At 38.5% G+C, this 16305-nt stretch overlaps 2 protein-coding genes across 4 annotated transcripts; one reads left to right on the top strand and one right to left on the bottom strand.

The window, feature by feature from the left end:
• Positions 1–918: 918 nt before the first annotated feature.
• Positions 919–11313, bottom strand: vps28 (VPS28 subunit of ESCRT-I). 2 transcript variants are annotated; one of them, XM_088601115.1, is made up of 10 exons: positions 11230–11313; positions 10653–10716; positions 10315–10343; positions 10121–10158; positions 9463–9552; positions 8329–8434; positions 6931–7032; positions 4781–4834; positions 3770–3861; positions 919–3083 (listed from the first exon to the last, which is right to left on the bottom strand). In XM_088601115.1, exons 2-10 carry the CDS (start codon positions 10687–10689, stop codon positions 2963–2965), a joined length of 669 nt encoding a protein of 222 aa, XP_088457241.1. In that variant the 5' UTR covers positions 10690–10716; positions 11230–11313; the 3' UTR covers positions 919–2962. The 2 variants fall into 2 exon arrangements, with proteins under 2 accessions (XP_088457241.1, XP_088457242.1); XM_088601116.1 differs by having other exon boundaries at positions 11241–11259.
• Positions 11314–11414: 101 nt separating this feature from the next.
• aunip (aurora kinase A and ninein interacting protein) lies at positions 11415–14633 on the top strand. Of its 2 annotated transcripts, none has more exons than XM_088601113.1 (4): positions 11415–11540; positions 12270–12435; positions 12748–12901; positions 13164–14633. In XM_088601113.1, the coding sequence occupies exons 2-4, from the start codon at positions 12352–12354 to the stop codon at positions 14390–14392; spliced, it is 1467 nt and encodes a 488-aa protein (XP_088457239.1). In that variant the 5' UTR covers positions 11415–11540; positions 12270–12351; the 3' UTR covers positions 14393–14633. The 2 variants fall into 2 exon arrangements, with proteins under 2 accessions (XP_088457239.1, XP_088457240.1); XM_088601114.1 differs by having other exon boundaries at positions 11538–11678.
• Positions 14634–16305: the final 1672 nt, after the last annotated feature.

Raw genomic sequence — 16305 nt, 5'->3', positions numbered from 1 at the left:
TTGTTCTGAAGTTACGGATCTATCTAATAACATAGGGATTTACATTTAATTACTTCAAAATCATAGGATTTTAAGAAACCTTTATTTTATAATCAAGGTATCCCAAACAGCCTTTACAAATAGGGATTTATTTTTAATAACATGAAGCCTGCAAAGACAATGAGTAAAAGAAGTGTAAAACCGACGTAGAATATTTCAAACAAGATCACAAAAAGCCACCAAAGCTTTTTTTCCAAGTGTCACAGTTGTGTTTCATGTAACAAAAATGCTTTTGGCAATGGAAGACAGCAAACAATAGGAAAATAGTTTTTAAATGTGTTCTAGGAATGTTAAAGTATGACCCTTTTACTGTTGGCACAGATTTCCCAAAATGAGATGTGACCTTTTAGCCCTTTGCGGTTTATTATGGCAGTAAAAATCCCCACAAACCTGGATTTTATATAAAGTAAAAAGTCCTGTCATGAGTAAATCACAAAGGAAAATACATTTCACATTAATAAAAAGTGCTCGTTTGAAAAGAAAACTGCAAAGGAAACTGCAGTTGGAATTTTTCTTGATAAATTAAGGATTGAATTAACCTACAGAAAAAAAGTAAAATAAAAAATGTCGAATTGTTCCTGAAATTGTTTTTATGAAAGATCTACTTATATTCTGCTGCAGCCAAATTTTGTCATCCTCTTTTTTATTTAACTGGGTTTACCAAAAAAGTATTGGGAAAAATTTCTGGAACATTGTTTCGTCCTAAAACATAGCATTAAATGTTCACAAGAATGTGTATCCCACAACAAGTAAGGTATAACACAACCAGTAATTTATCTTGTATGTACAGGGCAGTCACTTTGTAGATAAACTGGCATTGACTCAAATGACACCAAAGAAGTGTAACTGTTGGAAATAAAATACATTCACTACCTCAAGTCTAAAGAAGTAGGCAAATTTATTAAGGAGTGTCATGCAGAATATTTGTGAATTTTATTTACAAAGAAGAATAACCTACAGCATAAATAAATACACTAACAGAAAGATATAATTGAAAAATGTAAAACATTTCCAAACACAATTCCTATGGGTTGGGGATGCAATATTTCATAAGTATACCAAATGCAAATGGCCAACTTGGTCACACACTTTTGACTTGCAAGATTTAAAATTCAACTGATTCTGAAGAAATAATCCAAGAACGCTCATCTGTTACAGAGAATGCCTTTTGATCTTTTGAAGCTTTAGAACAGTGCTAAAATGCACAGTAAGAGCCCATCAACATGCACAATGATCAGTAAGAAACCGCAAACCTGTGAAAATACTCCTCGTCATGTCATGTTTCTGTCACTATTACACACACCTAATGGCTGGTTCTGAATGTGTAAATGGTGTCGTGCAGAACATGATATTTTACAGTCAAACGAAAAATCCTTTGGTTTATCCTTATCTTCAGTGAACCAGGGTATTTTGCAGCAACAGAAAAAAAAGGCTTCCCCTGAACTTCAATATGTCCTTCTAATTTCTTAACTCTTCATGCAAAAACATGTTCAGAGATGTACACAGGAGATCATATTTTTTATTTGAATCAGTAAAATGCTTCATTTTTACTGCATCCTATTCACAATTTGAATTTGTTTATACCCCAATAGAAATGTTTACACCTAAAAGTAGATTTAGTAATCTTAACCAAGTATTAAATTAGTGATAAAGAGCTACTCCATAATTGAACATATGAAAAAATGTAATGTACTTTGAGTTTCAGAAAGTCGTCGTTTCCAAATACACTTATCAAAGACGATTTCAAAACATCTTTTGATGATCAATCTGCTTAGAGATGTACAAAAATCCAAAAATAGTTCTACTAAAAATATTCTTCTGAAAAGGACAATCACTAAGTTTCTAAAATGACCTATTCCTCCCTTGTTTTGATATGGCTGCAATTTATTTCCTTCTGATATTCACAACTATGAGTGAGCACTGAACAGAGACAAAAACTCCCAGTCCTTCATGTATCCACAAGCTTATCAGGGTCTACTCTACTTCTCAACAGAGCTGAAAACGTCACTGGCACAGTTAAAGACACTTGAGCTCCAACTAGCACAGAGATAATGTTGCTCCTCAGATATCCATCCAGTTTCTAACTGCTTCTTCCAATTTAGGGTTGCAGGGAGCAGCAGAATGTCCCAGCAAGCAACTGGCGCAAGGCAGGGTACACTCTGGATGGGACACCAGTCCAGGGCAGACACACAAACACAGACATGCTCACATAATCATACCTTTGACCAATTTTCCCAGAAGCCAATTAACCTTCCAGTAGGTTTTTGGGCTATAGGAGGAAACTAGAGCATCCAGAGGAAACCCACACAAATACAGGGAGAACATATAAACTCCATGCAGATATCATCTCAGGCCCAGAATTGAACCCAAGGTTCCAGCAAAGTGAGGCAGCAATGCCAATCGCTACCTCCTCTGATCTCAAACAAGTGAATGCAGTTCCCTCATGCATACAAAATAATTATATTAACAAGAGTTAATATATATTGAAATACATAATGATTGGCTAAAAATACTGAACCTTCATAAAGGGAGAAGCTGGCTATGGTAAGATTTTAGGTTCCTACAAAATCAGTACCGCAGTGCTAACCTTGATACTGTTTTTAATGCATAAACATGTTTTGTGGGCAAATTTAAAAAGAACTCCTATTCTGCTTTTTTTCTGTACATCTCTATTTATAACCCTCACAATGCCCCACAGTGTCATCTTTCAGTTGAAAATTACCCTCAATGCGTAAGCCATTTGCTGTTCTTTGATACCAATAAACATGAAGACAACAAACTGCAAAATATTCAATTCACTGAAGCCAGGCACTTTTACGGAGAATAATGGGGCAATATGACGGATGTCAGCTTTCAGCATCCTTCAGAATTCCTGGAAGGGAGGTGTCAGTAAATTCCAGGGAAAATAGGGTGGGGAAACAAATTAAGAGGAATGCAAGAAACGGTTGAAGGCATTGTATGCTGACTCCAGGTCAAACAGCATCTGCCGAACTTGAGAGTCGTCCAGCTCGTCTGAGGCAGACATCCCACTAAGAGTGGTCAACCTGAAAAGAAAAGGAGATACTGCTTCATCAGGAGGTGGACTGAACTACAAAAGACCAGCCTCTCATGGAACTGCTTTTTGATCAATTATTCACATAAATCTCTTCAGGATCACTTTAAATTCCTTCTGTGTAAAAGTACTCAACTCAAAACATGTAAATGTTATTACATTTAAAGAAGCAGTCTTGTGAATACCCCTCTTTTAATGGCATAGAAATATTGCTCTCCTCTTTGAGATTTGAGATTAGTTTTGCCAACTAATACTATTTACTTGCTAACTGTGCATGCAGGCCAAGCTGGAACTTTTCTGCAGCGAAATGTCCGCTGCACGACCTGTACTTATTCGCCTGTACATCGCATTACATTAGACTTTACAGTGCGACAGTCATCGCAATTCGGATGTGCTCTTGCTCTCATCTGTGGAGAGACCAGTGGTTTGTGACCACAATGGCGACCACACAGAACTTTCACAAAGGTCACGATTTTGTGCTTAGTTCAAAATTTGGAAAGTTTTTCTAGACCGTCAATTAATTAATTTTGTCAGAGATTTGCTAACCAGTCTGAGAAATTATGAGCGCAGTTCTGCTTTAACAAGGTTGCCATGTCTGCTCCATCCCTCTGATTGTACTGGCCATGGAGAAGCTTCATGTCCAGCCTTGGTATACTGTAGGTACATGAAGGAACATACCACAGGTTGACTTTGTCCTTTGCCTCGAAGTCTGGGGGCACGTTGCTCATCCTGTTCATAGTCTCCATCAGCTCCCTCAGGTCCGGCTGGATCTGAGCAGGGGCAGACAGAGGAGGCACTGAGAATCTGACCACAGCCTAGGGAAAAGGGCTGGACAGAGGCTGAAAACAGCGGGAAGAGTTTTGTACTGACAAACGAGGACTTGGTGAGAAGAAAAGAAGGCAAGAGATGACTGAAGTACTTTCAGCAAGTAGTCTTACATGAAACAACATGCAAGTTCACCAAAAAGTAGGATCTACTGAAAGCTTGTTTCTTGCTTGTCAACAGTGTTTGAACAATGCAATGATCAAAGGGGCTTTGTTTAACCAGCCTCATTCAGGAATTAAATTAAAGGTATGGGGAATAATTCCTTGTAAGTTTGTTGTCTGCTTGTTGACATTGTCATGCTATCTGTGTTATGTTGGAAAAAAAAACATCAAGAGAGCTTAAAACAAGAATTAGTGAACTCAAAAGCATTATAAGAAATAAGAATGAGAAATGTCTGGCTACATTTTAATTCACATGGTCATAGTCTGTTCCTTATGGGAACAGATTATGGGCAATGAGGCAGTAAAAAGCCCCACATAGGGGTGGAAATCACGACAAATTACTTTTACAAAGAGAAGCCTGATGGATAGGTTTCTAGGGTACTATGACCCCACTGGGCCTGAATGACTTATTTTCTTTGTCTTTTCTATACGTTTACGACATATTATTCCAAATAACTGGTGTTGATTCAATGATTCAGTCACTTACATGGTTAAATGCTTAACTTTGATTTGCATGGCTGATAATGGTGATTAGAAAGGTCACCTGATTTGTAAGTTTATAAGTGGGGGGAAGAATGCCTTGTTACAATTGCACCCTGTAGAAATGGTGAAATTCATCCATGCTTATGATAAAAAGGAAAAAACAAGCTCTATCCGTTTCATCATTTTCAACAAAAAGCAGCCCCAAAATGCATTGCTTTACCTCATCCATGGCCCGAATCTCCAGCCTTAGCTTATCCATCACTGTGATGAAGAGCTGGAGAGGAACAGACAGCCTCAGGTTAGAGTCAGGAGAGATCAGCCAGGGCAAGACTGCCACCTACAGGGCAAGTACATGCCTGCCAAGTGGGTGACAAAACAGCTGGTCAGGTGCTTTGTAAGTTTGACCCCCCTCCTGTCCACAACACTCTGGGGAATGGGCCAAGAGCCCACTTTTTTAAAAGTGTTTTTTAAGGCAGTGTTTGGAATAGTACAATACCTTAGTTTTATAATGATTCATTTAGAGCAATTTCCATAGCAAGTGGACAGATTAGTAATTACACTTAGCATTTTAATGACGACTTACATCCCGAAATATGGGACGTCTGGTGCAAACCGTGCACTTAACACAAGTAAAAAGCAAACAGATTCTCGAACTGAAAACAAACTCTTGGCAATCTGTCCGCACTGGTGGAAACCTTATAATATAAGAATGGTTTACCAACCGTGAATAAGTAAAAATAAACATTTACCTAAATTAATACTGCTGCATCTGTTTATTACCAGATTATTTTGTCAAATAATAATTATAAGTCAGAACTGAGAGCCATTCCAAACATTAACGACATCATATGTGTAGAGTTGGAGAGACCCACAAAAAGGTCTGGGTGTACCAGAAAAACTATAGTTTTCTGATTTTCATAATATTGATAATGATCAATTTAATCGTGGAGTGTTTCTAATTTAATCAATGGTACATTTACACTGCATAAAGAAAGGGAAATTTCTATTCTTTGTTGTTTTTAAAGTTGGATTTTTTTACCATTTCAAATTATTACTACAATGGCCACATATAAGCCAGAAAAGAGCAACCCCCAGAAATCCCCAGAAAGTGTTGCACTTGCACATAAACTAAATTCGTGGCATTAACCTGAGACAGGATAATAAAAAAAAAAGGTATTAATTCTGCACACGCTGGTTCTACAAAGAGGAGCAGCTGACATTGTCAGCACACAGCAGAACAAGGACAGTCACCTCCCACACAATCACTAAGATTCACGAAGTCAGTAAGTTTTATAAGTAATTACCAGTCCAGTAAACTCCTCAGAAAACCTACATGAAGCCTAATTATCTCAGAACCCAAAATGTAATTCACACTTCGCCCTAAAACATGCAGGATGTGCATTAAATGGCAGAAACAATAACATTTGCATCAAAAAGAAATCACAAAACCTAAGTGTGAGTGAGAACTGAAAATGCCTCATGGAGCCAGTTGGGAACAATAGGGCCTTTCAGCTACACTGTGTCTCTTTTCTCCCAAAGGCCACCATAACTTCCCTGTGTCAGAATATGACGGTTTTCCTTTTCTAGGTATTGTAATGATGACATTAGAATTCTGAACTTTTACCCTTTCTTAAACAGCAGCAAACAACCAAAAAAAAAGAAGTCTAATAAAGCCAGATATGATCAATTATAAAAATGCTTCACCACACAGTTAAATGATTAAAGCTCTGAACAACACAGGCTTCACAAACAGCACACAGACTTCAAAGGAATGTATCAAATGTCTAGCACCATCTGCACAGTGTGAGGAGTCTGGTTCCAGCAACAGCAGGATCTGCATTTAAGCTATTCAGCGCTGTTGATGAAGTGTGCACATCGGAAAAGAAGATTATCCGCCTTTGAGCTCCCAGTGCTGATTTGAGAAACTGCAGTAGACCAAAGAAACTATCTTCGGAGAAAAGCTCCTGTATTGCTTTTATTTGCAATCAACGCAATCTTACACAGTCCACTGCGTCTGGACAGTTACCTTCTATACCATAGTTTTATTACCACAGCATGAAGACGAACTTCATTACAGTATTAAAACAGCTGGCTCATGAGTACTTCCTGACCTGACTCCCCAAAGAGCAAAGAGATTTGCGAAGCACAAACTGGAGTGTTGCTATCTGAACACGCATTTTTGAAATGAAGGTGCAGGAGTGGTCTTGCAATCAGCACCTCAAAACCAATGTCAGTTTGAGAATAAATTCAGACTAAAAGCTGACAGTAAAACAAACCGCCCTGAAAATTCCTTGCTTTTCTGGCAGGTTGTATAATGCAGCACAGGTATAGCACTTCCATCTGAGGAAAGCTAGTTCATCTGGGACTTACTGAAACAATATCTGCAATGCATCGATTCAGGTTGCCCTTATCATCCTTGATGGTAATTGGTCGGTCCTCTTTAATTCTTTCCATGGCCAATGGGCAATCCAGCTGTACAATCAAAAACAGACATTTATCACTATAGACAATTTATTAGCTGAAGAAAAAACATCTTTCAGCGCCATTAGAAAATACAATCATCCCGACACTTTCTAGTATAAACTGAAATGAAATTTTGAATGAAATTTTCAAACAGATGGGTTTGATCCAAGTATTTAAATCCTTAAATGCACTGAATAGACTCCAGAGCATCGGGAGACACCAGTGGAAACTAAACGGAAGAGCATTTAAAACCGGTAACAGGAAGCACTTCTTTATACAAAGGGACGGGTCTGCTTGGAATAAACTAACTAGCCATGTTGTTGAAGCCAAAACTCTGGATTCTTTCATGAAACGGCTGCATCAGATCCTTGAATCGGTTTGATAAATACCAAACAGGCAGGATGACCCAAATGGTCTCCTCTTGTCTGTGCCCTTTGTTAACTCAACTCCAATTTGAAAACAACTGGGGCGCAGTAAGAAAATCATCACTTCAACAGACTGCAGAGTTCAAACTGCATGAACGTTAAAATAGTTATGCAAGTGCTAATTGATTTCTAACAACATATAACACATTGATGATCAGATTTAATTCCTAAATAAACAGGGGTTAACTTCCAGGGTTTTGATAAAAGCAAAATGAAAAGGAGTGGGTTCAAGTACACTTTAACCTACAAAATGATTTCTCTGGCGGGGGGGGAGGACACCCTTCATGTCCTTCATAATATTAAATAATGCTTTCTCATATTTTATTGCTTCCTGGGTGTCCCAGCTACAATTTCCCCTAAGCATATCATTTCTTCATGTCTCATCCGAGACTGGGACACTTATATATGACCACCATGATACACTCACACAGGATGTTATCCGAAGTAAAATATAATCACAGGAATGTGTTTATAAAAACAAATCAACAAACGGGCTGAGTAGGGGTGTGGTAATCAGCACAGCCCTGCCTGGAGTGTTTATGCCTTACACACCAATAATTATTCCAGAAAAACAGTAGTTTGTCTCACTAAAGATAATTTTCAAAGAAAATGAGAAAATATCCCATTTTGAACCATAGCAGTCCCTGTCACACTTTCCAGCTTTGGAAGTGTGGTGTATGAATACACAAACCCCGCTATGCTGTACCTATTGATGTTATTTATGTGCCAGAGGAGAGGAGAATTTGCTGATGCCTTTACATAACCAGGTTTAAAAGAACAAAATACTAACTTGTAATGGCCTCTGTCCAAAGTCAAACCAACAACTGCACCCTAAAAAGCATAATCCGCAGAAGAACTTGGTGCTCTCTTTGTCTCTTACCCTGTACTTCCTGCAGAAATCATCAATGGAGCCCACGTCTGACCCCTGGACTTGTTTGAAAGCAGCCTTGTACTGGACCAGCAGTCTGGAGCAAGCCGCTGTGTACCTGAAGACACACATTCGTCAGTCTTATCAGTATCTGGCCATCTCCCGTTAATGCAGTCTTCCCTGGTGACATTCAGTTTCTTCATGTCAGGCTCTTTGATCTCCTCAAGATGACGACTAAGTTAATTAATCTATTTTGAACTATTTCTGTTATTTGACGGAAGAGTTGGTGTTAGGTATAGTTGGTGCTGAAGTGAAAGTTTATTTATATTGGTTTCCAATGACTCTCCAATGAAATACATTTTCTTTAAAACACTTTCATAAATGCTCGTTTCTCCTCAAGCTCTGTCGCATATATCTTGGGTGAAAAGTATGTCCATTTAAGATGTTTTCCAAGATAATTTTTATTGCCTTTTTTGGTATTCTGATGTGATACCAGTGCAGTTCTATTCTGCATGTAGCTGCAAGAGAATTAAATACACGAACCTGACTTCACTTTCAAAGACACTCAAATTCCTCATGTGAAATGAACTGAACTTAAACTGGAAAACAGAGTTTGATCACAAATGAACTCCAATGAAAAGCAAAGTCAGTGTGGAAGTGCCTTTCAGGCTCATTAACTTGGATCTTTGAAGAAGTACACCGTGGAGATAATTCGCTCATAAAGCGTCAAGCAGGGCCGATGGAGAAAATATACCCATCACTGCACAGAGAGCGCAGGTTGAGCTCTGTGATCACTGGTTCGACTCTGCATCATTTCATTGGCCGACTGTGACCGGGGATTCCCAAGATGCACAGCACAATTGGGTCAGGATCTAAAGACGCCTAACTGGCTATTCTAAATTGGGAGGGTCAGAACCAAAGAAAACTGAACATTTAAAATAAAAAACTCAAAGCAAACGTCCAGCCAAGAAGGACCGAAGGGAATGTTCTGGTTTGCAGCCACTGTTATCCACTGAAAATAATTCAGCAATGGAATATATCAGCTGCATATAGCTTAATCGAATATGAAAAAAAACACAGTCTAATAAAGACTTGGCTCTGAGATGCTAAATGACAGAGTGTTTTAACACTGCTGCATAAACTTACTCATTTGGAGACACACAGTCCTTAATGTAAGCCTTCTCAAGAGCTTGAAGAGTCTTCACTACCGCAAAAAGCTCAGCCATGTTATCGTACCTTAAAGTGCACAAAAGAAACACATCAAGAAAACTGTAGTAAATTAAGTTTTTTAGAAAGTTCCATTCACAAAATATTTCTTAATAGAAATGACAAATTTGCACTGAGATTGGCTCCACACCTGAAGAAGGCTCCACGGCCGAAACGTTGTGTTCTCTTTCTTCTTTTTTTCAGCATGGAATAAACCTATTACTTGTTCCTTTGCAGTATAATTTATATAATATCTACACGATAAGCTGTCCTTCTCTTCAGTCAGACTTATGCATGTTGTTCACTTACAAATCATTGGCATTTGAGAAGATTTAAGATAAAGCACTACATTACTCTGTTATTTTTTTCTATTAGGGGGGTTTTGAGGAGGCACATAAAGCCAAGACTGGAAATTAAGGCTTATATATAATGAAAATGATCTCATGTCTCAGACTCTTGTGGTTTCTTTTGTGAAATTACAGACTTCTTAAAGTAGTAGTCTGACCTAAAGTTCAGCATCAGTGATCATTTTCACAAGTATACAAGGAGCTATCTTGCTCAATTACATCAGGAGATTGTGCCTAATAACAGAACTTACTTTTCCCGCTCTCTGGCATTTTTGTACAACTTGACTTCCTGTGTTAGGGGGAAAAAAAATATTTTTTTTTAAAAGAAATCTGATTACAGCACATAGAACTTTAACAATCACATTCCATTTGCACGCACAACATAAATACACAATATATAGTGCTTCCAGATATATTGCACATATAAACACAAAGAGAGACTTACCTCATATAATTCTGGTTTATTAGCTGGGGCTGTAGAAAAAAGAGCAGGCAGGTTATTTCTGAGTAAAAGCTTAATAAGATCGAGCTAAAACTTGAGCTATAGGCAAGATTTTCACAAACAAATGTTTCAATCTGGCCTTGGAACCAGGTGGAAACTGTATGAGGACATATCCCAGGTACATTTCTTTATACATTTTTGTGCGCAAATATATTACTATTTTCAATGTTGTTAAAAAAGGAAATAAAATTGCACTAAACAATTCAATGACATAGTGATTTTCTGTGAGCGTGTCTTTTTATTGTGAGTTGACGTTATCTGTGCTACACGGCGACTCTCACCTCCAGAGCCTCCACTGGTCGAGATCCTGTGAAACATGGTGACGGATTTGTATCTCGCAGAATTCTGTAACAAACAGTATGTCCGGTTACAAATTCTGGCCAGGAAAAGGCATTATTTGTAATAAAGGAGTTGTTGTTTTTGAAAATGAGAATATTCTTTTCTTATTTTACAATATCCAGGGAATAACTGCTTGTCTCCTAAAACAGACAGCAGGCTAAAACAGCGAACGTGTATCTTCGAGCAGAATTCGGCCTGTACAAATCCCTTTGGTATGGTAGTTACAAACTACAAATTACAAGTTACAAACTGTAGCAGCAGAATGTAATGGACCCGACATTAATTTTTGTATGATTTTCTTAAAAGACATTTAAGTCGAAACCTAATAAATCATTTCCCTTCTTGACGGCAAACGAATGCCCCTTAGCGCATGCATTTACAGCCATTTTTTAAATGTCAAAACAGTCTATCACTTCAACAAATACACACATGCATTTCAAAAACTGAAAAGATCAAAAGATCATACGCTTTTAAGTATTTACAATGACAATTAAAAGAAATGTAAAAAATAGACCATACTTCCTGCTCACCACTCTTGAGTCCCACTGACGTCACCACAACAAACCCTGGTCGGGTGATCGACGTCTCTCTTCCACTCTTTGCGTTGTCCAAATACTGCCAGTATTTTATTCAACAGAAGTTAAAAAAGGGGCAGGAGAAACGCGTCTACAGAAAAGAAAAATGGAAACATTAAAGTAAATCTCTAGAATGCAAATAAATGTACACTTCATACTCTGTATAGTTATTTATACAGGCAAGATATAGACACCTATACACAGAATAAGACAAAAGACCCAACTTTAAAAACAAGCGGGAAGGGTTTTGATCAGGTTTGTATTAATCCTTTCCATTTTTTAGTAACTTAATTTTTCCTAATACTGGAACAGTGCGTGCTTTTTCAACAAATCTCTGTGGACAGAAACTGACTTGGTGTTTGAAGTCGTCGTTAAATCATTGAAAGACGAACGGTAAAGTTTTACGCGAGCGATAGCAATAGCGTTTGTTAGTTGAGCTAACAGAGCATGTACTGGTGTACCGAAATTCTTTTATTTATGTATTTTTTATGTTTTTAACAACCGTGACTAAGTAATTTTCTAACAAAGTCGTTTTCATTGTCATTTTATCTATGCAGCGCCTTTAACGTGCAGTTACTTAAGTTATGTTTCATTCTTTACTCAGAGCATGCTAGCTTACTTAGTACATGAATCATTTGTACGAGTAATTAAAATGCATGTTTTCAACACAAGTGGTTTCCCGTAATACAGTTTTGTTACTTAGTTATACGTTTTTAATGAAAAAATGGAAGTGCTCACTGATGTCTGTTATCAAATTTAGGCACGATTTAGGATTGACTGCAAGCAGACTGCTCGTCATTGTGCAGGAGTTAGTTTTATTGTTACTGTTCTAGTTGACATATTTTTGTCAAATAAGTAGTTTTGAGTTGGTTTAGGGTGGTATGGTAGCGCAGTTGGGTAATGTAAGGCAATTCCCATTTCTGAACTGGTTTGAGTTTCACAAACGCCGAGTTCTCTCTCATTTTTCTCTCTTATTTTCTGCAGGCGTTTCCGGGAGTGAGTTTATTGTGCCGTTGGTCATGCTGAAGTTGACAGCCCGTGTGTTGGGAAATCTCTAACAAGAGTCATGAAGAAGAGAAAGTCATCCAGCCCCGTGACGGAGGAATGTGGTGTATGGCTGGACACGGCGGAGATGAAGAAGAAAAAACAGGTACTGGGTCCTCTGTAAAGTTAAATACGCACCGCCCTCGTGGTCTCATTGAAATGGAAGAATTCAGGAGGCATATATTTTAATTTGCTTTTTATTTTGGTGCATTGTAAAAAAGCAAGCCATTAAGCTTGTTTACTGAAGAAGACTAAGATTTTTAAAACGTCTTACGGGTTTTGAGATACTCGTATCATGATGAAGAGTATCTTTGGGTATATCATGTTTAAGGTTATTTATGCGTATTTATAGATAATCATCTATAACTGATGGCTGTAGAATTCAATCAGAACAATAACTGTCTGGTTTTCTTTCTAGCCAAATCTGACTCGCCCCATTTACAAGGCACTGAACCCCTTTGCAGGAGGTGGCTACAACATAAACATGTCTCTCAGCTTTACACAGACCAAACATCCATTGCCTGTCACAAAACAGACCACCATCTCGTCCTTCTTTGCTCCACGGCGCACAGGTACTGTAATTTTTTACTTTTGCAAATGATCCTTTTAATATTTCTGTAACTTTAAACTGCAGATTTCTCACACTTCATTCAATAAATAAAGTAATTGTTACACTCTGATGAACACTATTTAATTATAAAATTGAAACTGTATCAGACTGTCTCAGACTCTACTGGCTTTAGGCTTTATTCAATGTATTGGTCTATTGAGGTGCTCCATTAGAACTTGCATTAGGATTACTTTTTAACTGTCTTCCTTGTTTTTAACTTCCAGATGATAAAAACAGTATGGCCTCTGACGCAGGTCCTGATCGTCCAGGCTTTCCTTCAGCACTATGGTCCGAATCTAAAGCAAGAGAAGAGAAATGGAAACTTTGCCTCGATGAGCCCCAGGAATATCATCACTGCTCTGCTTTTGCTGATTCAGTGGGGCTGAAAGAGGATCCCAACAGCTCTGTTCCTCAGGTCACTGAATTTGACACGTCAAGGCATGAAAACGATAAACATGGCCATTACGAGTACAGTCGGAGAAATGAGAATAATTGCAGTCTCGCTCGCGATTGTGCTCCAGATATGACAAGCCTTGCATTCCTTTCAGATGGGGAGAGTCAATCTGATAGTTTGGAGCCTCTCCAACACCCCCTGGATAAGGGCAGTCTAGGTTCAGTGGATTGCACCATGTCAGAAGTGTCACATGCTTCTGAGCATCACAAATCTGTCAATCCAGGTAAGTATGACTTCCAGGCAGAGTGTGCTGAACGTTCAGAAATTTGGAGTGGGGCCATAGAGGAGGCCCTGACTTGGCAGCATGCGTTCACACAGGATTCTCAGGGGAATCGAGTTATTGCGCGTTGTGAGGCGCCTCAGCCACCCACCAAGAAGCGTCTCCAAGGAAGTGATGAAAGCCACGACTGGTTGAATGGAGAGGCAGCGAGTCTCAACTCAGAGACGTTTTGTAGGAAACTATTGACTCGGGAGGGTTGCACGTCTACACAGAAGAGACCTGACAGTTACTCCTTAGCTCCAAAAATGTCTCAACCTGAGTTCCAGGTGAGCTGGGAGGAGTCTTTGGCTTTGGACAAAGAGAACATTTGCTCACCTTCTTGTTTTGGATCTCCAAAACGGCAGAACACCACTCGGGGAAGGTCACCTCTTAAGGACAAATTGTTCAGTTCTGCTGGTATGAATGGGGACCTGGAGAAAGAGTTAGTGTCATCTCCAAAAAGGGCCCGGATGGCCAAGAGTCAGTTCAGTACTCAGGCAATGCTGTTTACTCAGGATTCCCAGGGAAACAGAGTTATAGCTCATCGCGGGTGCCCGCGTCGGATGGGGAGAAGTCCCCTGAAAGACCGAACCAGCTGGACCCAGAGAGGGTGGGAGAGTCCAGCGAAGATCTCTCGTCCGTGGCTGAGAGAGGACAGCCGGAGCAGCCTTGATTCCGACTCTGAGGCAGAACTCTTATTCACGCAGGACTCCGAGGGAAACATGGTCATTAAGCACTGAACCTAAATCTTTTCAAAGGTACAAATTGCAAGTCTACCTGTATGTGACAGTCATTTGATCTCTTCTACAGCTTAGGCACCTGTGGTTTTTCGAATGTTTGCTCAAAGGATTTTTGGAGGTGCAGTCATTTTGGGCAAATTCTTTATGCATTACATGCTAAATTCTTATTAATACAATTTTTGAACTGAAAATTCCTAATTTACGTTTTACACAGAATAAAAATGTGGTGGTGAAATCTGGACATGTTGTAATTTGTATTCTTTATTCAAATAACCAGTTATTCGTTTACTCTTATGTATAATGTTTTGAGGTTTTGGAACCTACTGGTACGCACTTGCTTTAAAATGGGAGATTGAATCTCGGGACCAGTGCCCATATTTTAAAGTTTTGTAAATCTGGAATTTATTCATTGCTTTCATCACTGATACATCCTGGTCCCAGGCTTTTTTGTAAAATGTAAAATTACTGTTAAATTCTGACTCCAGCATCAAGTGAGAATTAACCGAGTTCAGCTGGTGGAGCAAGTACTGTGACTGTAAATTGGATTAACTGGGATGCTTACAACAGATTATTGTCATTGACTAAGCGATCTGTGTTTTCTCACTTTTGTCAGTTGTCAGAACAGCATTTGCAGCAATGTTAATTGAAGTCATTTTCAGATATATTTTTTCAAAACATTTAGGTTTGAAAAATATTACTGAAAGTGTGTTGATTTTCTAAGGAGGATGATGCAGATTTTATACTGCTCTTTGGAATTTTATTTCATTCAGTTCATTTCATAAAATGTTTTAGTAACAGTCAGTCCTGAATATTATTGTCCTGCAGTTTTAATGAATTACATGCTTTAAATGGTGGTAATTGTAAAAAAAAAAAAAGTTTGACTTTTTTTTTTACTTTAGTTTCACTAAAGCTTCATGCATTTTGCAATACTTTTCTGTGCTCTTCACAGTAAAGAGCTGCTTTTCAGTCATTAATTCTGTCAAATGTTACCTTCCTGTAGCACAGAGAATATATAACCTATTCTGTGAAGGGTTTCAGTGTTTGGTACTGAAAAATGGCTGGGTATTGTTTTAGCTAATTTGGGGCTGTAATACTGTGCATTTACTGTAGTTTTTATACTTGATTTACTCTTACATCTTCCTGCAACAGAACAAGGTGACTTGACTGTCTTTTAAAAAACATTTTTTTGCAGAACTTACTATGTACAGTAGCTAATGAGAATTGATTTATTCCACTGCTGTGCCGTATACAGCCCAGAAAATGGTACACAGTTGCAGTGCAAGTGTCTGCATTTCTTCACCTTTCTAAGCAAAGGTAAAAAAAAAAAATGTCCTTCCTTAAATTACGGGTGCTATTACACTATTAATTTCTGTGTGTTGTAAACAGAGGCTTATTAGGAAATATCCCCACATGGCCTACGGATGTCACTATTGCTCCATATTTTCTTACAGCTAAACCTTTTAATGGCCAATGCATTCAGCATGGTGCCAAATATTAGCATTGCTACTGCAATATCCATTTCCATAAGCTCACCATTTCTCTGTTGTGCTTGCACTTTTATTTATAAAACTGTTTGGAAATATTTTTGTTTTCCGGTAGCTCTTGAAAAAGCTGATCGCATTGCTTTTGCTCCATGTCGGAAGGGGCAGATGGCTTTTTTTTCCCCGACTTGTGCAGGTATACAGCAAAACACGCAGTGAACTTGTATCGGGCCTCTGGATATCTGGTTTTATTAGGTCCTTGGCCTCTAAGGTAGTGTATTTGTAATAAGGGAGGTAGAGACTTTTTAATTAGACTGCTACAGAATGACAAGACACCATGCCTGCTATGTTGACAGTAATGCCATTCAATGCTTCATTTATGCTAAACCTGTGATTAAAGGCCTGGCCCTGAATGCGTTTATTCTCTTGATA

The sequence above is a fragment of the Lepisosteus platostomus genome, chromosome 12 (genome assembly GCF_059453375.1).
Source record: "Lepisosteus platostomus isolate fLepPlt1 chromosome 12, fLepPlt1.hap1, whole genome shotgun sequence".
Classification (NCBI taxonomy): domain Eukaryota; kingdom Metazoa; phylum Chordata; class Actinopteri; order Semionotiformes; family Lepisosteidae; genus Lepisosteus; species Lepisosteus platostomus.
This window is presented reverse-complemented; position numbering and strand designations above follow the sequence as displayed.

What these genes read in the sequence shown, in the direction of transcription:
- vps28 (XM_088601115.1), bottom strand. Translation starts at nt 10,689, where the DNA reads ATGTTTCACAGGATCTCGACCAGTGGAGGCTCTGGAG. An exon ending in GACCAGTGGAGGCTCTGGAG is followed by an intron (nt 10,344 to 10,652) that starts GTGAGAGTCGCC and finishes TTTTTTCTACAG; the next exon opens with CCCCAGCTAATAAACCAGAA. An exon ending in AATGCCAGAGAGCGGGAAAA is followed by an intron (nt 9,553 to 10,120) that starts GTAAGTTCTGTT and finishes GTGCACTTTAAG; the next exon opens with GTACGATAACATGGCTGAGC.
- aunip (XM_088601113.1), top strand. Translation starts at nt 12,352, where the DNA reads ATGAAGAAGAGAAAGTCATCCAGCCCCGTGACGGAGGAATGTGGTGTA. An exon ending in AGATGAAGAAGAAAAAACAG is followed by an intron (nt 12,436 to 12,747) that starts GTACTGGGTCCT and finishes TTTTCTTTCTAG; the next exon opens with CCAAATCTGACTCGCCCCAT. An exon ending in CTTTGCTCCACGGCGCACAG is followed by an intron (nt 12,902 to 13,163) that starts GTACTGTAATTT and finishes TTTAACTTCCAG; the next exon opens with ATGATAAAAACAGTATGGCC.